We start from the raw sequence: 26,063 nt of genomic DNA, 5'->3' as shown, positions 1-26,063 counted from the left end.
GCCAAAATTAAATACGCGGGTGTTGGTCATCTCATTTCCCTTAAAGGGAATGAATGTGGATGCTGAAATGAGTATAGATGATAGGTTGTCCTGTTCCACACATTTCACAAATTCCAGTTTTTCAATGGTGACATAATTTCAGGTCTATTACATTCTTGACATTTTCTGTGTTTCAGAATCTCTGTGGAACTTAAAAATATATGTATATGTATATATATGTATATATATATATTTATATAGTTGCTTAAACCTTATTCTGGGAGATTCTGATTAACGAGGCATTCAACTAATGGAAGGGGACCGTAGGATGTGGAGGAAAGTTACGCTTATTTTTTGCCTCGATTCAGGGTCAGTTGACTGAACTCACACAGCTTGTTTCCTCGGACACCAGCATGATCTGTGGGTGGGAGATGCCACCCCTTTGGTTTTCCTCAATGATCTTTCTCTGTTTGCAGTGGTTACTCAGAAAAGCTCTTCTGGAGGGTGGTGTGGGGGGAGGTGCGGATCTCTTCCCACTTCTCCCCTCACAACCATTCAGGCTTGACAAACAACAAAGTTCGGGTTTTTAAAGGAACAAGTTGTAACCTGTATCTGTAATTACATCTTAAATTTCAGCGTACTGGAGACAGCTGCCCAAGACATGAAACTGTGCCTTCAAGAATATGTAAGGACAAATGTCTCTTACGTGTGCCATTGTGATGAACTATATGCAAACAGGTGACTCTAACTCTTCCTTCATAAAGACTTGGCTTTAAACTTGCATGCATATATTGGTAAGTCCTGGTAGCACTTTTTTTTTTTTTCCCCGTGAAGAAATAATACAGAACTATTAGCTTCATAGATAATACTATTTTCAAGACTCATAAAAACTCCATTGACTCTTAATAGTCACTCCCAGGAGATCACAAAGGAGCATTTTCCTTTTGAGACCGACACCGATGCTCAGCATGGCTAACTGTGCTAGAGGGAGAACTCAGTGAGGGTTATTAGCAACTTCACTTATTTCAGGGGTGTAAGAAGCAAGAGCACTTTAGACAGTGGTCAGTGGGCCTCTTGTGTTTTTGCAAGGGAAAGACAGAGGAACACAGAAAAACCAAGAACTCTTGAACCAGATCCACCCTCGTTCAAAATCAGGTCCTACCATTTATCAGCAGTCTGATCCCAGGAGAGTCAATTAACATATCTGTAGGTAGCAAAGAGGGATGTTTACAGATCCTAGAGAAAGACTGCCTGGATCTGAACCCTGGCTCTCTTGCTTCCCACCTAGGAGTATTTTGGCAAGTTTCTTAACCTCTCTGCATTTCATTTGCTTCATCTATAAAATGGGTACGCTAATAGTGAAGACTTAACCTACTCAAAGAGAGGTCTGGCTTTTGCTCTCAGCTATTAGGAGCTGCTCCCTACACCCTTGGAATAACCTGCCAGACAGGAGTGTTTCTGCCCAGGAGCTTTGGCCACCAAACAGTCTAACAATGTGATTTTATGATGGGGGTTTCGGGCCACGTGGTAGCAGTTCTGCCTCCACAAAGACCCGGAGACTACAAGTTAGCCATGTGATGGCACATAGCAGTGAGTGAGTGAGCCCCAGTGCAAACTCTGGACACCAGAGGCTCACGTGAACGTCCCTGGTTGATGAGATTCCACGCATGGGTGTCATACAGCCTCACAGAGAGGAATTGGTGCCATCCGTAGGTCCACGGGGGGAGGACAATTGGAAACTCCATTATTTGGATCTATCTGGACACTGCTCTATATGCCTATTCCTTTGGCTTACTTTAATCTCTATTCTTGTAAAAAACCACAATCATCAATATGACAACATTCAGTGAGTTTTGTGAGCCCTTTTAGCAGATTTTTGAACCTGAGGATGGTTTTGAGACCCTGTGAACTTGCAAATGATATCAAAAGAGAGGATGGTCTTGTGTGAACACTGTTGCCTCTAGTTTTGTGGTTTATTAATTCTCATAGTGGCTGAAGCTTCTGCATTTCCTCATGGACTTGTTGGAAGGATTACAAATTCTGATATGTAAAACACATAGAACAGTGCATGGTATATAAGGTGCTCAGTAAATGTTGGCTATTGCTTTATGAACGTCACACACAGACATCAACAAATCATTTTTTTAAATAAACATGTACTAAGCGCCAGTTTGTGTGGCACTCAAATGGATCATCTGAATTCCCAATGAACTCTAAGAGTAAATGAAAAGAAACTTAGAGAGGTTCAGTAACTAACCTGTTAGTCAGTTTGTAAGCAGAAGCTAGGACTTAAACCGTGTTCTTTGTGACTTGAACACAGACTCATATTTCTGAAAGCTTATGCTTCTAGCTGTTAGGCTAGACTGCTCCATAAAATACCTCTGCTGAAGTTGTTTATCGACTACACAGCTATAAGGATTACAGATGATGTTTGCAAGCACCCATGCAAAGTGATCAATAAATGGGAGCAACGGTTATCTCCCAGTGTTCTTCCTTGCAGGATAGAGTCATCCAAACAATTCTATAGGAGAAATATGGATGAAGAGCCCCATTTCAAAAACTCCTTCATTGGCTGGTAGCAAAGAAGAGGACCCTCATCTCAAACTTGTTTATTCTTTTTTAAAGCAATTATCATTCTGTAGGACTGTAGCTTTGGGAGGGGCAATATTTATTCTTGATTGGGTTTTCTACTGACATATGAAATGAATAAGCATTTTGGTTTCTGAATTAGAGTGTATCAAATTCCATTATAGTATCAATAAAATGAGAGAAGCAGTAAATTTAGGGCAGAGCCCTCAGGGGGAAAAAATCAAATCACCATGAAACTCTACACACTTAAAATCTTCTGTAGAAGCTGTGTTCATTTTTTTTTTACTACTTTTGTATAAATAGATGCCATTTCAGTACACTTTGCTGCTGCATATATCAAAATGCTGTCTAGAAAAAGAATTGACAATAATTCCTGCAATTTCTCTCATTTGGTGGATCAGACTAATTACACGCCCTCAACTTCACCTCTCCCCGGCAACTAGCGCCTCTTCCCTTTCTTCTTCCTGGTCTTATTCATTTTAACCTCCTTCCCTTTTCTTCAGTGTCTTACAAATTTGACTTCATTCTTCATGCTTTCCGGTACATTTTGTACTTATGAACATGTGCTATTAATAGCAATGTTTCAAATTGGGATAATTCCTCAAATTGCATGCTGCCTGGTTGCCATGGGACCCAGTCTGTTATTAGGTTCCCTTGGTTCATCTTTGGGGTGCCAACTCACCTTGAAAAGTATTACAGGACTCTCATAAACCTGGGTAACCCTTCTATGACTTAACTGGCATGGGATAGGAAAGCACTGAAACACTTAATTGTCCCCAAATTCTCACTATAGATAATTATTCAATCTTCTGTTTTATTCTGTTTGTATAGGTATTTGGCTTTTCTTCCTTCCTTCCTTCCTTCCTTCCCTCCTTCCTTCCTTCCTTCCTTCCTTTCTTTTGGGTTATCTATTAAAAAAATAAATCCATATCCTGGATAACGGCAATACTTACCACTAAAATAGGTTTAATAATACTTTTCCATCTACATCGAATGGTTATTGTGGACACCAAATGATATAATGTAGGTGAGAGAAAGTGATTTGCCAACTATCCTATACAAATGTAAGAGATTATTATAATATTAACTTGGGGAATGAGGACTGGCTAATGTTCAATGTTTTGAAGAATAAATCCAGAAGCTTTGTTTATTACCTGGGCTTTGAGAGGTGCTACCCCCCAACTAAAAGCCACTGGTCACTGATCCTTAATGATGCTAATTTAGTGATAACAATGTTACCAACTGTTTCTTCTTCTTATTTTAAATTTAAATTCAACTAGCCAACACATACATCATTAGTTTCAGGTGTAATGTTCAATGATTCATCAGGTGCATGTAACACCCAATGCTCATCACATCATATGCTCTCCTTAATGTTCATCACCCAGTTACCCCATCCCCGCACCCACCTCCCCTCCAGCAACCCTCAGTTTGTTTCCCAGAGTCAAGAGTCTCTCATTGTGTTTTTCCCTCTGATTTCTTCCCATTCAGTTTTCCCTCCCTTCCCCTATGATCCTCTGTGCTATTTCTTATATTCCACATGTGAGTGAAACCACATAATTCTCTTTCTCTGATTGACTTATTTCACTTCGCATAACACCCTCCAGCAGTTGCATCCATGTCAACGTAAATGGTTGAGTAATATTCCATTGTATATCTGTTTCTTCTTTCAAAATCGACCTATTAGTCAGATTAATGGCTAAGCATGTTTCCTTTGTTGAGTATTTATTTAAATATAATGACTTCTCAGAGTTGGAACCTAAGTTCAAGGACTCTGGTTTGCCAGGAAAAGGCTATAGTGGTATATATAAGCTATGAGCTTGTGAACCCAAACTGAATTTATACGTTTTTCAAAAAAAGAAGTAACCTGATTATGTAACAGATCATAAAAGCCCCTGAATACATGTTCAGATGCCAGGACTCTTCCAAACTCCCCACCTTTTCCCAGCTTGTACGGGAATTTTCACAATTAAATCAATTGTCCATCTGGTCCCTTTAAGCCCACAGTGTTTTGTGTGTGGCACTTCAGGTTAAACTGTTGAGGGGGAAAGCCTTCTTTTTCCTGACTCTTCTGCTCCAAGTACATTGTGAGTTCTTAGCAGTGACATCATGAGAGTATATACCTATGTGAAGCATTTACCACGTGTTCAGAGGCTACGCAGTGTATGGGGGACTCATGGGGTCATTTAATGATTCCCTCAAGGAATCCACATACCTCAGACTGGGAGTTTTTTTGCCAAAAAAATCCTTAAGCTCTTACCTGGTGATCAAGGGGGGGCAGCTCCTGACCTGAGGCCTGCCTCCCACTCCCACTCCTTGCTATTCTGCCACTCAGACCCTAGGCTGAGAAAACATCTTCATAGGCCTTGCTATTTTAGAGCTCCCAGGCCTATCCCACCTTGACTGAGAAGTGAATTCTCTCCTCCTCCTAACCTCATTCATATTCATTTCCTCCAGGAAGCACTCCTTCAGGAATAGACAGCTACTCTTTCTTCTGTGTTCCCACACCACGGAATGTATAATCCTGCTATTTCATCTTGCAATTTTGTAAGCCACTGTTGCTAGGTCTGTTTCCCTCAATAGTCTGAGAACTGTTTGAGGTCAGATGCTGTTTTATTCATCTTTGCTTTACCAGCGCGGAGCAGAGAAAGCAAAGAGGTTTCGATGCATGTGCCAATTGTCGTGGCTTGGGAGGATCGCCAGAGCACTAGGGTGGGAAGGATTTTGATGCCAAATCCTGGTACGGTAGAGAAGAGCATTGTGATTGATTAGCTGTGTCTGTGTTGAGAGCAGAAGGGGAGAGCTGAGACATGAGTGCCACATGCACACATCCCCATAGAGGGGGAAGCTTGATAATGCCTGTTGTGTGCACAGAGTATACTTTCTGGTTCAAACCAAATGGACATCCAGTCACAGATGAGCCTGGCAAGCATCCATGATAAATGCCTGTTGCTGTTTTATTCTCCTTTAACCTCAACTCTTTCCAGAATCTCCATCTATTAAATCCCACTTTCCCTCCACACTCGGGGGCATTTCTTTTTTTATTGTATTCTCAGTAACAGTAAGGCAGTGGTCTAGGGCAATACTCTGAACCACAGTCAGCTGGCAATATTGAATAATTTCTCCTCTTAAGCAAGTACAGAAAGTCTTCTTCCTCCACTGTCTTATATCCATACTTTACCAATACCCCTGTTACCACTGTTTTACCAAATAAAATGTACAAGTTCATCTCGGGTGACTTAACATCAGACATCTGGAAAGATGAGACTTCACCTGGTCAAAAGATTCTGGGCATTTTGGAATCTAGGATACTTTATCTGGTTATTTTTAACTGGGAGGTCATTCAAAGAGAGATAAGACTAGGGTTCCAAGCAAGTATGTAATTATGGGTAAGTACCTTGCCAAGTTCAAGAATGCATGGGCTTCCTTTTATTTATTTATTTTTTTGGAACTCCTACCAATGCTATTTTCACAATTTCACTTGGCATTCCAAGAATAGTGCTCTTTCTGACCCATCCTGGAATTATTTGGCTTTTATTATCTTCTTGAAATGCTTTAGATAAACTGTGAATATCCTAGATAGAATTCCAATTCTGCACTCAATAAGGCTTAGCATCAACATATACAACTGCAACTGTTGCCACACAATCAACTGATTGTTATCAAGAGCTGAAAAGAAGCTGGACCCAAGCTCATTGTAAAAGGAAGGGCATGAATTGATACAAGCCCTGTGGAGTAATAAAAACACCCTCCGGTCTGGTCTCAGGAACCAACTCTGTCTGCCAACGAACTTTATGTAGATCTAGGATGGAAATAATGTTGGCAGAACCCAATAACCCTAGTGGGTCATCCATTCCAGGGCATCAGATAGGAGTCAGGCTCAATAACATGATGTCTTCCACAGACCACACACAACCTGGTCTAAGAGAGACAGATACCCCAGGAGTTTCAGTAAGGTCATAGTCTCAGCCATCATATCACACATATTCCTCTTGCAATGTGCATATGACATTACCACTTGCATGAAATGGAAGCATTCTGTATCTAGTTAATGGGTGGCTAGATTTATCTTTCTTGGGTTTTCCCAATTGAAAGCAACAAATAACTAGTTTAGTTTTATCTGTAGGTGCCATAGTGCTGACTTCTTGGACACATATTGACTTAGCACACAGATTTAGAATTCTCTTAATCCATTCCTCGATGTCATGGGGTCACTAACTTTGATTGTACGGCAAGTAAAAATGGCCTATGATTTGGAGTCAAGGTAGAACTCGATAGGAAATTTTGGCTCTGCCAATCAGTAGCTGTACGACTCTGAGCAATTCATTATAACTCTTTGTAGCTTTAACTTTTTCATCTGAAAAATGGGGGTAATACTCTCTTTCTCTTAGGGTTGTGGAAGATTGAACAAAGGTACATATATAAGCCACCCTATAGTAGAGATTTAAAAAAGTATTGCAATTCTATCTTTATAGTTATTGTTACAGATGTATTATTATGTCCTTTGATGTGAGTTTGTTATGATATATATGATTTTGGTTTTCTTTTCTCATATTATGTACCAATCCTACCACTCACTTAAATTTGTCTTCCCTTACTGTGGCTCGAATCCCCTTCTATTATTTCTGAGATTTGGATGCTTTCTCATGCTGGAAGTCTTGGGAATTCTCAGTTCTCCTCAGACTGCTATTACTCCTGCTCATCCTAAGCCCTTCTTTCTACTTTTCCTTTTTACCCCAGAGGAGGAAATATGTTGACACAGACAAAAGCCCAGCTGTGTGACCTTGGGATATGGCTTAAATGCTCTGTACTTTTGTTTCCTCATCTGTAAAATGGGGAGAACAATAGAACTTATCTCATAGGGTCATTGTGAGGATTAGCAGAGTTCGAAACATTTCCAGCACAGTGGAAATGTTTGCTGAACAAAAATAAAAGGAAATGAAATATAAAGTGGAGCTTTGATAGGAGATGTAACAGCAGGGCTGCACAGTAATAAATTCTCTTTGCCTGGCTCCTTTCTTTCTGTCTTTTAATGCCCCACCCCAGAAGTGGGAAGATGGTGACAGTCCAAATAGGAGTTTGGATCTGATGGAAAAGTTGTCAAGAAAGTTTAGTTTGAGCAAGGAATATAGGCTGAGGGGTAAAAAGGCTCCACATGACTCTAAAATGGCTCCGTCTCATTCATGAGGCCTGGGGGTTCCCCTTGGGCATGTGGACTAGTTCTGTGCTAAAATAGTGTTTCTGAAGTATGCCCAGGGTCTGTCTTTCAGGAGTTCTCTCAACCCTTTGTTAAAAGTGACTTTAATATCTTCCTTGTGCCCAGGAAAAGATCCACTGCTGAGGCTGCGATTTTTTTTATTTGTTTGTTTTTAATTTTCTTTAGAGCATTCTTCCAATACCCTCTGAGGATGGGTTGAAGTTCTCCAGGGGGCTTTGCAAACATTAGGTCAATGTTTGTATAGGAAAATCTAGAAATCTGAGTAACTTCCTTATAAGCGAAGAGCGAATAGGAATGTGTAAGATTTCTGCTTCAGGGGTAACTAACTCTTCATGGAAGTCCTTTCAGTCAAGACACTCAGAGTGTGGTCTATGGACAAGTGACTGGCTGTTGGTACAGATCCATGAAAAGATAAGTACAGGAATTGAGAATAACCATCTAGAAACTTCTAAAGCAATTTGCCCATTGAATGTAATGCAAGATTTGGTGTTTGAATGCTGTTTGTTTTTTGTTTTCTTTTTCTAGTAATCAATGTTTTGTTGTATTTTATAAAAATTTGGTTTCATACAAGATTGGAAATTTAAAAAAGCATGCTCCTTTACCTCAGATAGTTTTAAGTGCTAGGAAATGTCTCCCAGCTGTGGGTCCAGAGGTGAGGAGCTGTGATTGATGGCTCAGATCTGTGATTCCATAATTTTATGATCCTAGGGAGGAAGTGGTGTCTGCGGTTTATGTGTTTTATGCAGAAATACCAGGTTTGTTAAAGAAAAAAATCTTTATGGAAACCTGAGCTCCTATCTAGCCTTGTTAAGGTCCATAGATTGTTACTAGCAATCTATTTGTGGTCATTCAAATTTCTTACAACAGGGGTTGTAGTGTCAGATCTAAATTTCAATCCCGATTCTGTCACTTGCTACTTATGTGACCTAGGAGATCCTGATCCTCATTTAATTTCTCTAAGCTTTAAGTGTGAAAGTACTATTTATTTCCTAGGGTTGTTTTGAAGCTCAAGTAGTTGACATTTGTAGAGTATCCACTATTTGCCAGGCACATAGTAATATAAAACAACACACACATATTCATTTAATCCTCATAACAACCTCTGAGGTGGTTACTATTTCCATTCCTATTTTGTAGGTGAGAAAGCTGAGGCACAGAGGGATTAAGTGATTTGCCCAAAGTCATACAACCAGGAAGCAGTGCAGCTGACATTCAAACCCATGAGGGTGGCTAGAGTCTATCATTTCACCCCCTACATCAGGATTCTTTTCATGAGTAGTTTGAATAAATGTTTGCTCCTTGCACATTTCAACTCTTTGCCCGCTGTGAGTGGGCTTAGGTAGTAGCTCAGTTCCATCAGACCCTCATATGTTACACATACCTAAAGATAGGGAGTCCTGCCTTTATCCCCAACCTATTGACACATTTTACAATTCTACTCAGGTAAAACATCCTGAGCCAGATATGGTTAATACAGTGAAGTTAGGAGAGTACTTGATAAGTTCCAGTTGCCTACATGGCCAAACATATAGGTCACCGTTGGCCAACTCCTCCCTTCATTTATTCAATCATCCATTTGTTCAACATCCATGTTTTGAACATTGATAGCATGTCAGGTCTTGTGCTAGAGCACAGGAAAGACAAAGATGTAAGGACACACACCCCACTGTTAAGGAGGTGAAGTTTACTGGGTAAGATGGGTTCATAAATATGGATGTGGAAGTGGAAAGATGTGAGGGAAACAAGATCACATGGTAACAGAGGTGGGGAGTTGAACACATGGTCCTTCCTCCATTCATTCCTCCTGTCCCTGCCAAGGGGGCTTCTCAGCTCACCAGCAAGCAGCCATAGATAAGCATCCACAACCTCAACATTCTGAGGCTACAACCACAGTCTATCTCAACAAAGAAAAAGAGCACTGGTTTTCCAAGTAGTGGGTGTAAGCGTTGTTGGTTCCTTGGGTCCTGAAAGTGTTAATACTAAATATCTGCTAAAAAACACTCAGAGGACTTTAACTTCTGTTATAATTCCCTTGGACTAGATTGCCCTTCTCCTGTGTTTCAAATCTGGATGCCTCTTTTTTTCCCTTCAGAGTTCAGCTCAAATGTCATTTCCGTTCTACATTCTCCCCACACCCTCATTTGTTCCATTCCAAGAATTGGCAAGTCTCTTCTCAGTGTTCCAACTATATTGTGTGTATACCTCTAGTAAGGCATTCATTGTACTACCATTTCAATTGAAAATGTGTAAGACTATATAATTTTTGCCTGTGAGTGGGCTGCATTTTGTTCAACTTTGTATCTTAGTGCCCAGTTCAATAAAAGCTTTTGGAAGATCAAGGTTCATTCAGGCTGCCACACTGAATGTCAATCTGCCTTGTTAATTACGTCTACAGTGTCCAAATTTAAGATGAAAGGGACGTTGTAACTGGTCCTTCTCGATTCCAAATACAAGCCAGTCATGAGGAGTTCATGTCTCTTAGTGGAAATTTTATCCCCTACATTTCCCTTCTAAAGACTCTTTCCTCTGGTAACATAAGATCTTTTTGGACAACATAAGTTTTTCTTTAGGATCGATCTTTCCTAGCATTATCTTGAGTATTCCCACTTGTTGCAGTTTCTTTAAGTGTTCTTGGCTTTTCTAGGGCTAAAGGACCATTGCTATAGTGTCTGCTTCCACCCAACTCTCTATGACAGACAGCCTTTATTCCTTATAAAACAACTCAGATATTATAGCTGGCCCCGACTTCAGAGAAAGCAAAAGCCCCACCTTCAGCTCCAGGATTAATTATGATTGGTTCGGGGCTTGACGTGTTACCGAGTCCTAGCCAATGAGATAAAAAGAAAAGGATGACTCTTTTTCCAGGGTGAAAAAAACAACAGAAACAACAACAAAAATGCCACAGTAGGGAGAAAGGCTTTTTCTCTTATGGCTTTCTTTTTGCTTTGGATATCACTATAAGAAAATAATTCTGGAAACAAGGGGAACCATCTTGTAACCACAAGGCAATAACTTTGAGGATAAAAGGCCACCATCCTAAGGGTGGCAGATTGGAAACCTAGAAAGAAACTAGGTCCTTGGGGGCATCATTGAGCAACTGAAATAACAACAGAAACACTTACCCTTTGCCTTCTTTTTATGTGAGAAAATAAATTCCTGATTTTTTAAATCACTGGTCATGTTTTCTGTTACTTGAAGCCAAAAGCTTTCTGTTTAATATAATTCTTGAAGTTTTTCCTGCTTTTCTTATGAACTGAGATTTATTTCTTTTCTCTTTCCCCATAGTTCTAAACCCTAATCTTCTTTCAAAGTCAAGTTCAGTTACAGTAGAAATGACTTTTCCGGAGCTGGAGGTAAATTTACATGGTATCTGTTCAATAGATGAAGAAACCAAGGGAGAGATAAGTCCAAAGATTTGGCCAGGACACACACATTAAACATTGGTGCTGGCATCCAGCTCTTCTGATTCCTAATCCCAGAACTGTGACTCCTGAGAGTCCTGACATACTGGAAAGATGAACCACCAGTGTAACACAGTTAAGGCGTAGTATTGTTTTTGACATTATAGCCCCAGCCTCTAGCACAGTGACTCTACGCTGTTGGTTATAAAGGTTTGTGAAATAAATAAATATAACCCCAACTATATTATAAGCTCCATGAAATAAGGCTTCTTCATAATTGGCTACTCAGGGCTCAGCGTGGTACATGGCACACAGTAGATTCTCCATAAATATTTTTTTTTGATGGGTGAATGGGAATTGTCAATGGGCATGTGATGCTTTTTTTGAGACCTCAGTCAAAGGCACTGAAACTCAAAGCATTGGATAATTAGTATCAAGACGGGGGAAGGACACACAAAAAAGTCTTGCACTAAGAAGTCCGTCAGTGGGCTTTAGACTTAGGTTTCATCACTTACCAGTGGCATGGTCATGGGTAAGTTACTTGTCTGAGCTCCAATTTCCTTCTAGACAAAAACAGGGATAGGAATGGTTTCTCCTTCATTGGGTTTTATGAGAACATAAAACATATAGCACAGTGACTGGTATGTAGAAAAAATTAATATATAGTCATAATTACTATTGTCTAAGTTTTTGGAGAAAATAAAATTCTTAAGGAGATATGAGAAACGAATGTGGCTTCGAATAGACAAAACAGTCATTTAGGATGACTTGACGCAAATATGTTTTGGGGGGGGGGTGCATTTTTGGTTTAGGTAGCTCATGTTGCTTACAGTTTGGAGAGGGGAAAAAGCGGAGCAGATGGCCCGGTGACACAAAGGACTGCAGCCTACTGCTGCTAGAGCTTGTAAAAATGGAACCCCATGGCTGCCAACTTGGCTGAACTTCAAACAAGTCCCACAAAGAGCGTAACTCGCTCAAGAGGGGGCAGGAACTTGGTGCGAAGCTCTCTAAAGTGCAAAGAACAGTATCGTTACATTCATGGCAGCTTGACTCAGTGCTGGGGTCTGGCCCAGATGGGTAGCCGGTGTCAGAAAACTGGTCAGATAGTGCGCCTCATGGAGGGACTCCAGAGATGGAGGCCTTTACAAAAACCCTTCCTCCAGAATAACGACAAATTACCAACAGATGGCGTGAGTCATGGAAGCAGGGTCTGAGCGAAGCATCTGCAACCTCCCGGCAGAGGCCCTGCCCTGCTGGGCTAAGCGGGCAGAAGCAGGCCCGGCCCAGATGGCCGCGAAGGTCACCAGGAGGGGCACCAGCCATACGTGCTCTACTCCTGAGAACTGGCACAACCTGTCAAACCCACAGAGGCTTCCCAGGATCGAGTAAACCAAAATATCCTCATCAGGGAAAACGTCACACTTCTTTTTGGGCTTACTGGTTACAAGAACATAAAAATGTACTGGGGGCAGGGAGAGTAAAATGCAGAGCCTGGGGGAGGTATGTAGCAGAAAATGGCCACTGTTCTCCATTCCAGGAGCTGATTTGATACATTTCCTTTCTCATGTACAGGCTTAGCTTCAAATCAGAAAAATACTGTACATGATGTACCTTTCCCACCTATTTTCCCTGCCACGATTTTATAAAATCTAACCACATGCAAAGCTGAATGCAAAAGTATCCAAACAAATTACAGATTTTTCCTCTTCTTCCAACAAAGGAGAAACAGGTACATGTAACATGTGCCCTGATGGACACCTTCAATGATGGAAGAAAACACTAAATTCTATTAAAAAGAAAAGTCTTGTATGGAATAACGACCTCACAGCATTCCATTCGAGGAAAAGTCTGTCTTTTGGGGGTCCGTGGCAAATCCTACCCCCCTCACCCTGGATGTAACCATTCCCTAACCCACTTCTGCCACTAGAATTGCAGCACCCTAAGTCAGCATCATATATTATTCATTTCTAAACCCCTGACACCCTCCACCTAACATTTAGTACGCCCTCAATTAATGACTGATGAATGAATGCATGCATACGGGGCTATGGAGTAATAACTCATTTTGTTGTTGTTGTTGTTGTTCATTTGGTTTTTGATTTTTCCGCTTCCAGGAAGGGAAATGCATTTGAACTCAGCACAGAATAATCTGTTTGTCACATCCTCAGCCAATCTGATTAAAGTTCATTTCATCCTCATCTCCCAATTGGTTTTTCCTCATGTTACGCATCACAGAATATTTACCACCAGTCGTGAAAGGCTGCTTTCTAAATGAAAGTCTAAGTATTTCTGTTCCACCTTGTTATCAATGCTGTTAGATTAGGTTAAGTCTAATCTATATCCCATCTTCCCTGATAAAAAGATCTTAATCAGGACTTGTCTGTGGAATCCTCATTCACTTCATTCCCAAAAGAACATTTGGAAAATCTAGGTTAGGGAAAAGAGGACCTAGCTAGGTGACACTGGCTGGATAGATTTATTTTTTCCCTTCCTATTTTATTTCTCCAGAAATTATTATTTTTTTCCATGTAAAGACAAAACCTAGTCAGTGCTCCATCAAAATTTCCTTCTCTTTTGAGACAAAACTCCTGAAAGGCATCTGATGCTCCCAACCAGGTGGGGCAATCGCAAGGAATTTCTCTTTTCTTTGGGAAACCCTGTAGGGATACTCATCTTATTACTATTAATCACTTTAATTGACCTCTGAAAGAAGACAATTGACGAAAGCAACAGGAGTTGATCTCATGCAGTTTTCCAGAGCATAATTACTTTTTCTTCTTTTATGAGTGTGCACATTGTGTGAAGAGATCATGAAAAGAAATCTCTTAACTTTGGAAAAGGCAACTTGCCTAGTGTTTTACTTTAACAGTGGGAAAAACTGTCATAGTTCAGCTCTTCCTCTCCTTCTAATGCTGCAGTCCACGCTCACTCCCCACCTGCCATCCCCAACCCCAAGGCTGCACAGAGGTGCGTTTTTTTTTTTAATTTAATTTTATTATGTTATGTTAAGCACCATACATTACATCATTAGTTTTTGATGTAGTGTTCCATGATTCATTGTTTGCATATAGGTGCGTTTTTTTGGGGGGGGGGGTGGGTTTTGTAGTTTTCAGAACATCCTCATTGGTGCTCAAGCACCATGGACAGATGCCAGACAGCTAGCTTCCCAGAAGCACCTAACTCAAAATACAGGTCCCTTTTTTTTAAAAGTAAAAAAAAAAGAAAAAGAAAAAAAGACTTTTCTAATGATTTACTACCTTGGTAAACTGTGGACATGATAGAGAAAAAATAGCACTTATTCACCTCTTGGTGGTTCCTCAGCTACATAAACAAGGTTCATATGCCCTTCCTCTTTATTATCTCATCGAACCATCACCCATCATTCCCAAATTTCCTAAACTGTAATTGGAGCAAAAGGAATTAACCACAGTCATATAATCTGAGAACCTGGTTTTAAGATTTAAGAAACTATAGTTTTTAAAATTTAGGTTTCAAATGATTTCAGAGATGGCTGCAGTGCCAGACAGAGTTACCCCTACTGTCCATGCCCTGAGGTGACAGTCATCAATATCACTTCATGCTTCAGCCACTTTCTGGGCTTTGGGGACAAGTGGGTTGGATAGTGCCTGGAGCAGGCACCCCCCAAATGTGAGACTCATGGACATCCCCTCCATCAATCAACACCTCCCTCCGCTCACGGCCTCCAGTCTCGCTGGCTATTCCATATACATTTAAGTTACTATTATTTGGCTCAGGGGGGTAAGCATAGGCTGGGAGTTCCCAGAGCCTAAAAAGGAGGTGGCATGGCCAGCATATTACTTTGAAAATCTAAATGTAAAATAAAATTTGTAAAACACCATTTTACATTTCTATGTTCATTTGTTCTACCCTTAATCCCTAAAACTTTATTGGTATGCTGTCTTTTCGATTACAAATCAATGGAGCCAAAAGGGAGCTGTGGAGCAAAATGGTGGAAGAGCAGATGGGAAGAAGAAGAAAGGGCCTCAGAAAGCAGGCAATCTTGAGAAAAAATAAATCTAGGTAGCTTGTTTCCTACCATAAAGGGGAAAGCAAAGTTAGGAACTCAATTATAAGCAGGTATGGTGATAAAATAAGTAACTATTTAAGACTTTTGTTTTTTTAGAGAAGACGCCAAGGAAAATCACTTTTTACCTCAAAGGAAAGCTACAATATCTAGAATTTCGGGGTACACATGTCCTTTGCCATTAAGGACAGATGGTCTGCACACGTGCATTTAGTCATGGCATGATGCCCGTTTGTACTACTTTTTTTTTTTTTTAAAGATTTTATTTATTTATTTGACAGAGAGAGACACAGTGAGAGAGGGAACACAAGCAGGGGGAGTGGGAGAGGGAGAAGCTGGCCCCTGGCGGAGCAGGGAGCCCGATGCGGGGCTCAGTCCCAGGACCCTGGGACCATGACCTGAGCCGAAGGCAGATGCTTAACGACTGAGCCGCTCAGGGGCCCCTCATTTGTACTACTTTGTAGTAGTTGGTGGAGGGCAAGGTCTATTTGACCGAAGAACTCCTCACCAGGAGCTGCTTGGCTTTAGCCAGTGGTGTCCACACCCCAAACTTTTCTCTGTTACAAAATGATATTCTTTGTTCCCCTCCCACCTTTCCCTCAAAATTCTCATAAAGGCCCCCAAATGACACAAACTCATAAGACACTAAAAACCGACAACAGCTGTCTACTAATTGCAAGCTTATATGAAAGTTCCATTAACTGCAGAGAAACATAACAGATTGAGAAACACCGTCGCTGTTCTTTGCACCGTGCCTTCCCAGTCAATCCTTCACACAGTTGTCAGCATCATCTTTCAAAAACCCCAAATTTGATCTACATAACATCTCTCAAAGGCATCAAAGGCTCCTGAATGCCTTCATGATTACACTGAGACTCCCCGAAAGTGGCATCCAAGACCTTCGTGCTCTGGTGTCTGACGGCATCTCCTTCATCTCCCACCAGCCGTTCACATACAGCCTGTGCTCTGGGCACATCAAAGAACTCCGGTTATTTAGTATTCCAGACTTTTCCTCCGTCGTTTATGCCTGTGCTGTCAAATACAGTAGCCACTAGACCCAGGTGGCTATTGAGCACTTGGAATGTAATAGTTCGAATTAACACATGCTGTCAGTGTAAATAAACACCAGATCTCGAAGACTTGGTACAAAATAAAAAATGCAAAGTATCTCATTAGTTATGAGCTCAAAATGTTGGTTAGCTTTTCAATGATAATACTCAGGATTGTTGAATTAAATAAAATATGCTATTACAACCGATTCACCTGCTTCTTTTGTTTCATCTGGCTCCCATTCGTGGTTTGTGTGATGTTTCCACTGGGCAGCACTGGTCTACAGTTCTGCCCATGCTCCCTCAGCAGGAGGCCTCTTTTCGCTTCATCTACCAAGAGAGCTATTCCTCATCCTATTAAGCCTCAGCTTCAGCATCACTTCTCCTGGGGAAGCTTGTCTAGTTGACTTCATGCTCCTCATCTCTCTACTATAAACACATTAACATAATACCCATACTGCCGTCACCTGCAGGAGGAGGTGCTAGTCTTCTCCCTTAGATTGACTCCTTGAGGGTAAACACCCTTTCCCCATTATTTCTGCATGAAGTACTACCATCCCATGAATGCTTGTTTAATTAAATAAATGCCATTTCAAACTTGAACATCGGTGGTATGCACTCATTTATTCCCCAACACATATTTAATGAGTACTTGCTATGCACTGTAGGAGATATAAAGCTAAAATAAAATCCTTTATATTTGTATAATACACTGCAGTTTACAAAGTACTAGCATATCCAGTCACTTACTTCAAAAACCTCTGTCAGCATCAGGCCACTTATTTATATTCTTTTTTCAGACAAGAAAACTAAGGCCCGAAGAGTTTAAGTGACTTTCCCCAAGTCGCGCAATATTAGAACCCGAGAATGGGAGGTGTGACAGTTAACTCCATATTCAAGAAACAACAAATAGTTCTGAGTGGCTGAAATGAAGGGTGTGGAGACACACAGCTGGAGACATGCTGAAGAGTCAAACTTTTTCCAGTTGGCCAACATTCTTCAAATTTTAGCCAGTTCCTACCATCTCTATGAGCTTTGCCACATCCAAGAGCAACCGGGACTGTTACTTAGTATTTTTTAAATGGAGTCTATATTGACTGAATTACGTGACTTTTCATCTTAAGCAGTAATATCAATGGTTTGATATATACATATTATTATTGAAATACAATAATATGATTGTATACTATTCTTATTAATGTGTAATATAGTCCTAATATGTAATAATTAAGATGTAGCATGTTACATATTATAGCTTTACTTTAATCTATGTTAAATTAATTAAACAAGGAGGCCATTAGATTGAGTTGGTTCTACTGCCTTATCAGCTTATATAAGCAAACCAAAACCCAAGCCTATAAATGTCTCAAGATTAAGAAATTGAAACCTAAGGACAAACAATTATAAACAGTCAGAGAGACTTTCCCAAATAAAGCAACTCCTTACGCTATAGCCAAATAATCTTGTTTTGCTTCCATGTCCTCTCTATAAAAGTGTTGCCCCAGCTCTTATTTGTAGAGTGTTGCTAACCACTTCTGGTTCAGGTTGATGTTTGCTCAATTAAACTCTTAAAATTTTAATATGATTCAGGTTATCTTTCAACATATATATGTTTATATTTTTCCTAATAAACCATAAAATAAATATATATTTTCCTAATAAACAGTGAATATTTTACTTATGTAAATATATAAGTAAAATAAATATATATAATATATAAATATAAAATAAATTCCACTAGGAATATCCATACCATCCACCGGGAAACTGCAATGGACATTAGGAATCCATTAAAGGATTTTAAACTTGGAAGTGACATAATGAGGTTGACATTTTAGACTTCCAGAAGCCGATTTCCTCCTAACCTGAGGGAAAGGAAGGAAGGTGATGGGACGGTAACTCTAGACAATAGTAAGTTAAGAGAAGTTGATGTGAACTTGGAACCACACTTTTAATTACCTTTAAATAAAAGAGACACTAAGATCATGAAGTGCCATGTGGAGTTTGATGTGATATCATTTCCTGCCTCTGAATGACGAGGCTTTGTAAATAGGGCAGGCTGCACGTGAAAAAGTGCCATATGGACCAGTAAAAGTCTTCCTTGGCTATGGTCAGAGATCATTTTCCTGGAAGTCTAAATACCAGAAGTATCCAAATAATAAAATTATTACAAGAGAATCAAGAAAAAAAGCCCCAATTAAATGGCATTGGCCTGATCATTTTCAGTGGAGGGTGGTTGTGGGGATGGTGTCATCTGCTGAAATAAGAATGATGAGTTGGCAAGGTGACGGGGCGTAACCCATTTAAGACATGTGATCAGTGACATCATTACATGATAAAATGTCTTTTTTTCCAATTCTGAACAAGCTACATTTATCTGTTTGTAATAGAACCCCAGAGAAGATGGAAGAGAGTTGACAACAGGGTGGTGGGAAGGCTTTGCTGGGATTCCCAACTTGGGTAATATTAGCTGTAGAATGCTTCTTTCACAGAAAGAGAAACCAGGAAGCTAAGCAAGGGGAACTCAATTACACAATAAGCTGGTGTCAGCGCCGCAGTTATAACTTGAGTTTCTTCAGACTAATTGCTTTTTGCAGGGAAAAGTCTTCCCATGTGACTGTAGTGAGTATAAATAGTTTAATGTGTTTTGTTCATATTGCAGGAAACAGAGCTGCTTTCCTCACAGTGTCTTACCACCAAGTCCGAAGGCATTCCTGGAGTCCGGCCTCCCCTCTGCTGGAGGCACAGGACCCACTGAGAGCCATATTCTACTTCTTCTGGCTAAGAAAATCACAGCTCCTATTGGCCCCCAATCTGGGTTTCTACCATGGTGTTGGTACGACCCAACACTGCCAAAAAGATCTTGGCCAGGCATCTTTCAAGGCGATGTCTCATGTGGTCACAAAAGCAACTTTTGCCTTTTCCTGGGAATAAGAATTGAACTCTTAAATTGAGAGTGAGTTGGCGTTTTACACTTGACATCTTGAAAATGGAAAGAACACATTTTTCAAAACTAGCTAGCTCCATACCTACACAAAGAGGCAGATGAAGGTTATCTTAGTTTTCTCTGCTCTTCAGACCACACCCATCACTTTGGTGACAAACATTTCTTTCTTGGTTTTGAGCTTCCAACAGTCCCCTGAGTCCCAAACCCCCTGAGTCTCTCTCATCTGTGTAAGTCAAGGAGGTTTGGATCCCCAAAGTGGCTGCTTAGATTCTCTCTACTGTCCCTCAGCTCTTCCCTCCTTCGTGGTGGCCTATGGCTGTTTGATGCTTCTGCCTTTCCATATACTCTCCCAGTTTGGCCGTCAGGACCCTCGCTCATGCCATAGCGCACTAGACATGGCAGTCATGACGCCTGCTACACACACAGTCCCTGCTATGGCCACCACTGTCCCCAGCCCCACTTAGCCCAGTGCCTAGAATACAGCAGGCCCTGAAGAAGCATTTATTGACAGGCTGACTAACTGGCTAGAGGTAAGAGTCTTGTGTTCTGGGACGACTCCCCCTGCCCCGCCCCCGCCACCTCTGAGAAGTCCATTATCTTTGCTCAAGAATGGTAACTCAATGACAGAAATTCAGACAGTTAATGATCTTTCTTTAGGTTAGGTTATTTCTAGAAATAGGATGCTTGGTGGCTTGCCCTGATATCTTAAGTTCCTAGAGAGGGAATGTGAAATCACTACCTTTCTGTAATTCCATTAATTTTTTTAATGGTCACCTAAGTTGAGTAGTTTCTACATAACTGTCATAAAATTATGCAAATTCTGAGGCCCACACATTTCAAATTCAACAAAAGTTAACTGCCTACCTTTTCATTTTTGAAAACTCATACTGAGAAAAAAGTCTTAAACATATTCACAGCAGTTGGTAGAATTATTTGAGCAATTATTTAATGTAAAGAAAATGATCTCTTGAATTAAAAAGTTACAGAGAATAAGCCCCAAATCTGTCATTTTAAGGTAAGATTGTACAGGTGTGACTTTTTTCACTCTGCCAGAGCACTTTTGAAAGTGAAACAAGTGGATAAATACCAAAACAGAAGTCAGAAAATTATGACTGAGTTCCTCTGTTACCATCATTTCAAATGATCTCTTTGCAAACAAGGAGATTCCTCTTAAACAGATTCTGAGCACAGATGTTCTCTTAAAAGAATTTGTATGTCTTATTGACTATAAAACAGTTACACAAACAAATATACCAAAAGAGATAGTAGAGCCACATTACCCTAGAACACATACAAATTGCTTCTCAAGTTGGGAAAGAAGCAAGGAAAAAGAGAGACAAATTTCAGAGTTTGGAGAGAGGCAGTCAAGAGGACGGACCGTAATTATTTTCCAGTGCCTGAGTTGTAACAGATGCCTGACTTTCACTGTAGGCATGTGTCAAATTTGCTTCCTTGGCCAACAATTTTTAAAAAAATTATCAAATTATCTTGTCCTTTTGGGCAAATCAGGCTAAACAAATCAATGTGAAGAGTCAGGGGAAAGTTGTGCATAGTTTTAGACATTTACGAACACTGATTTGATTCTTTTAATCTCCCAGTTCTTTAAAAGAAGCAAAATAAATGAATATCATTGCCATATATTTTTAGGAACTTTTGCCTAATTGAGGAAGCTATGGCAGTATTTAATTATTGGCAGGGCAAAAGTGACTTTCATTCATTCATTCCATAAACATTTACTGAGTTCCTCTTATGAACAAATTATCTGAGGCAGAAGCATAAACCAGGTGTACCTGCTGCTTCCTCTCACCTTTCTTCCTCCTACTTGTGGGATGTCTAAAACACAAAGCTGATTAACCACAATACAAAACAGAGCACACACCCCCCCCCCACCCCGCCGTGCTATAGGATGTGCATGCGACATTGTGAGTAGAGTTCAGGGGGCAAAGGGAGAGCTTTTCACTGGGCAGATTGGGGATGGCCTTTTTGAGGATGTTGCACATCAGCAAGAAGGACAAAGGGGATTTCAACAGTGGAGTCAGAAAGGAAGGATGTAAGGGTCAAGTGAGAGCGCATAAGCAAAGGCACAAGGGAAGACAGGGAGATGGGGAAATGGGGGAGTTTGTCAAGAACTTGCTATACAGAAAGGACAATACTTGGAAATAAGTCTGAAAAAACAGATTGGACCCCATACAGGAAGACTTCATACTCCATGCTGGAGAATTTTAAGTTCATTAGGTGGGCAATAAGAAGTCATGAAAGGCTCTTGAGGTGGAGAATGGTTTAAGAGATGGAGTTTCAGAAGATTAATCTGACAAGAGCACACAGGATATATTAGAGGGGAGAAATGGAAGGCAAGGAGTTCAACCAAGAGAACATTACTATCCCCCAAGTGACAGACGAAGGACAGCTTTGGGGACAGGAGGAATGCAAATGAAGGGCAGATGCAGAAAACACTGAAGGCAAACATCAGAATGGCCAGAAGAAAGGGAAAGAGGACTAGTATTTATTGAGGACATACTACATGCTACTCAGAACACTAAATATATAGGATGAACACATGTCTTTTTCTGTCTATGCTCTTTTCTTTTCTTTGATCATGAGATAATTATTAACAATGGCTTCTATCCATCTCAGTGTGTTCTGGTTTGGACAATACATTACACAATCCTATTTTTGTATACTTTTCCTCTTTGCTTCCTCAATACAATCCTCCAGTTTACACCTGAAGAAGCTGAACATTTGAGGAGTCATCTCATGGCACATGGCCAGTAGGTGGCAGAGCCTGGATTTGAATCCAGATCTATACATTCTGAAACCCATGAAATTTCTACTATACCTGGTTTCCTCCCCCAATTTATGACAGCTTGTGGTGGGCACAGAGAGGGGGAGGTTCATTAAAAGAAACAGGAATGTCAGAGAGAATCAAGTTAGGCTATGTTCTGGTTGGCATGTGTGGTCTGTAAGATCTTCAAGGTGATGGAAAGATATAGAAGAAGTTGGAGATATTGGCTGGAACTTGGGAGCAAAATCACCCTAGCTACAGATTTGTGAGCCTTCCAAACCAACAGATGTGGGACCCTGGGACTGAAGGATGTGGCCAAGCCAGAGACTGCAGGACAAAGGTCAGAGCTCAGATGCTTGCAGTGGCTGGGCAGGTCACATGCATGAGTGAGGGGGCGGGCGTGAGACATGACAGAGTGGCGGGAGGCGTTTGTGAGGATGATTTTCATTCCTCCCAGAAATTATTTGCAATTTTGGATAGAAACAATATAGTCATATAAACAGGAGTCTATTTCTTTTTTTTTTTTTAACAGTAGTCTATTTTTTAATTAAAGCTGGTAACTAGAGTAATTTCCAGTATTTAATTTTTTTAAAAATCACCATTTATTTATTAATAAAAACAGTTATTTTGTTAATGATAAGACTAATTAATAGAACAGAAAATTATAAATTATAGTCATTCAATTTTTGTCTCCTTTTTTCCCCCTAGGAGAGCCCTCAAATGAGAAGTTTTTAAAAGTACAATTAGTTTTTATCAGAATCACTAGCTACGTGCAAGTATGTTAAAACAAATTGCATTTTTGCTGACCTCAACAATGGCCAAATAACTCAGACACCTTTGCCAGGAGCATGTAGGTGAGGGTGGGCTTGGGGCATAGGGTAGAGGAAGCTCGGGGAGGGAAGGTGGAGAGCATTTCAAAAAGCAATATGCTCGTTTCAAATTTACTTACCAGCTTATTTACATTAGAAAAACAATTTAATTTATTTACAAGAAAAAGTTAACTAGTCTCTCCATTGCTTCACACTTTCAACTCAAAGGTAATAAGTGCCTATAGCCTTCATGGGCCTACACCAGTCGTTCTCAAACTTTTACCAGTGTTACATCTACTTGGACTTCTTTACTGGAGGACTCACGACAACCCAGATTTCAGGGCCACCTCTCAGGACTTTCTGTCCGTAGGTCTGGGATGGGTTGTGAGAGTTTGTATATTCAACTAGTTCCCTAGCAATGCTGAGGATCCAGGTCTGGGGACCATAGTTCGAGAACCTCTGTTCTACACACCGGTGGGCATGGTAGGCAGGGGCTGGCTGGCTTCTGCCTTTTTCAGAATTACTGTGGAGCATAAACATCCACTAAGGCCCTGTTTCTCATGGCACTCTGGAAAATGATTCAACGACATGGCTTGGAAAAGAGGTCCAACTTTTTGCCTCATTGTCTGTGTTCTGAATCCAACCTAGTTTAATATTTTGGAAAATGTTACCCTTTTCTGTACCGAGCAAAGTAAATATTTTGTCAGTTGTTAAGGATGAGCTGCAGAGTAAGACCTAAAGATGTATCCAAATTCAGCAGGAAAGCTTGGAGCTGCTTTGGAACTTTTTCCAGATTGTGATTTGTAATGTATTTCAGAAGCCAGCAGAAATACCAACCACTCGATCTATTAAGAAAAGGCTGAATGAACCTTTTCACAGCACATTTTTTTTTTTCCACACCAACTCTCATTACGCTTGGCAAAGAGAAAAGAAAGAAAAGAAAAAAATGCTTTTCTGTCCGTAGGATTTCATCTGAGTATTGTTCTCACATAAAGAAAGTAGCGGCAAAGAGTTTTAGAATTGGAAGAAATTTTTATCAATCCCTTTTTGGCAATTAAAACAAGGAAGGCCCTAGGAAGGTGAGTCGCTTGCCTGCAGCCCAGACAGTGGTAGAGCTGGAGCTGGGATGAGGCTCAAAGGCTCTTAGCTCCTGGGCCAGCACTTTTCTTAGCACAACACACCACCTCCCATGCAGTAGAATCCTCAGAGACCCATCTTAAAAACAAACAAAAAACAAATCCTACCAATAGTGTAGTTCATGCTGGGCTTTCCCCTAAGCCCCTTGGGTGTGGTTGGCTGTGCACACTAGCAGCAGTGCTGGGGAGTAGATGGGAGAGTTCCTGGAGGGCACTTTTCGCATCTTCCTTGCTCCGCATTTCCTGAATCATCTTCCATTATAGTGATTTGGGTCTTCCATGTGATGGGTGGGCGGCGATGGTCCAGGCACAAGCCTCATTATGGTGAGAAAGCTAAGCCCCATATTTCGACAAAGAAACATGTGGGGGAGACTTAGAGGGGCCAGCGGGTCTTGGAGATCATTTGGTTTGCATATCTCACATATGGAGGAGGAATCTGTGGCTCTCGGGAGCCTAGGAACTTGCTGGGTGTTCAATCTATTCAATGGCAGAGCTCACACCTGACCACAGATCTCTTGCCCCGCAGCAGGTTGCTGCTCTGTCGGACCTTATTGTCCTACTATAGTATAGTGTGTTGATTTAAGCCAGAAAAATGCATGCTTCACTGTGAGTCTAGATCCAAAAATACTGAGTCTCTTCAGTACTAAGAAAGAAATATGGTAATGACATTTCTTGAGTGCTAACTCTATGCCAGGCACTGTCCTAAGCACTTTACATTGACTATGCATCTAATCCATCACATCACCGAGGAAGATAGAAAACCATAAGGTAGGAAATGGAAATTAAGGATGAAATGAAATAACGAATGTGAAGCATTCACAAGGCCTGTGCCGTTTTCCCAGGATATGCTATTATCTATTAAATGCGATAACACAAGTAAAGGGTTGACAACAGTTCTTGGATCACAGAGCATATTAAATACTAGCTGTTATCACTTTTTTCTCTATTTCTTCAGGTGGAACAGACCAAAGAAACTGGATCTAGATAAAAGTTATGAGCCATATTAGATTCAAACACAGGTAATATCCTTGGGAACCAGTTGCCACCAGCAGAGACCACAGAGACCACAGTGTAATGTGGACGAAGGTGCCCTCCAAGGCCAAAAGCTAAAGCCAGAGACCACAAAAGAACGGAATTAAACAGGTTTGTGCTGGGCCTTGGTTTCAAGGAGCTCAGAGGGTTTACTAGTCTTCTCCTCGTCAGCCTTTATCACACCCAAGTTAGAGGGGAAAGTGAATACAGTATGAAGATGTCTTTCATAGGAAGACAGTTTGCAAACGCAAAATGGATCATTCCAAGCCAATAGTGAGGACCCAATTTCCTTAATCAGAACGCACGGATCTACTAGTGAAGGAAAAGAATATCACCACTAATTAAGATGAAACAACAGCAGTACTATTCATTACAGTACCCGAGATAGGTAAGCTGCCTTGCAAATTGCCCACTTGGGATATGTGTGACTTACCAGGTCCTGGCATACTGGTAAGAAACTGGGGAAATCCAGAAGTCCTGACAGAGTCCACCCTGCTGCTGCTCACTACTTCTCCTGCCTGGAGGCCAGAAAGGATTCGTTCTGTTTCGTTACAGAGGGATAGACTAAGATCACTGAGTGGAAGACTCATGAAGGTAGATTTGGGCTCAAGAGAACACATTTTAAAAATTAGATGATCCAACAATGAATGTGCCACCAGTGGAGGTGGTGTGTGCTCTGTAGGTGACCAAGGAGAAGCCCCGGGAACACGCAGATGGTGTGCAATTATCGGCATCCTAATTTTCATTATTGTTGTAATCATTATCTTGGTAGCATTCCATCAGGTAGATCTGGGCACTTATTAGTGTTGAAACGGCTCCACCAAGAGAGGTCCAATAAAGTTCTCTTCAGTCAAACTTGAATCTGAAGGAAGGTTCTATCATTTACCAGTTATGTCACTTAGAGCTGGTAATCTTCACCAGTTTCCTCATCTGTACAACAAACATTACAATAAGTACCTCTCCCGTTCATTTATTCATTTGCCCCATACTTATAAGGCATCTACTGTGGGCCAGGCACTTTCCTACGTGTTGGGGATTTGGTGATGAACAAGATAGGCAAGATGTCTATTCTCCAT

General features: G+C 40.7%; 1 protein-coding gene across 10 annotated transcripts in view; it reads right to left on the bottom strand.

Moving 5' to 3' along the window:
* Positions 1 to 26,063, bottom strand: part of AIG1 (androgen induced 1) — a 373,835-nt gene that overhangs the window by 143,187 nt on the left and 204,585 nt on the right. Inside the window, exon 4 of one of the 10 annotated variants that reach the window (XM_081827460.1) lies at positions 17,087 to 25,917. The exons of the other annotated variants lie outside the window; for them this stretch is intronic. Within the exon in view, the coding sequence (XP_081683586.1) occupies positions 25,882 to 25,917 (36 nt within the window). The 3' untranslated portion in view covers positions 17,087 to 25,881. Of the gene's footprint in view, positions 1 to 17,086; positions 25,918 to 26,063 lie in introns of those variants that run through there. 10 annotated transcript variants of the gene reach the window in all.

The sequence above is a fragment of the Leptonychotes weddellii genome, chromosome 8 (assembly GCF_054177405.1).
Source record: "Leptonychotes weddellii isolate Sample4059 chromosome 8, ASM5417740v2, whole genome shotgun sequence".
In the NCBI taxonomy this organism is placed as follows: domain Eukaryota; kingdom Metazoa; phylum Chordata; class Mammalia; order Carnivora; family Phocidae; genus Leptonychotes; species Leptonychotes weddellii.
This window is presented reverse-complemented; position numbering and strand designations above follow the sequence as displayed.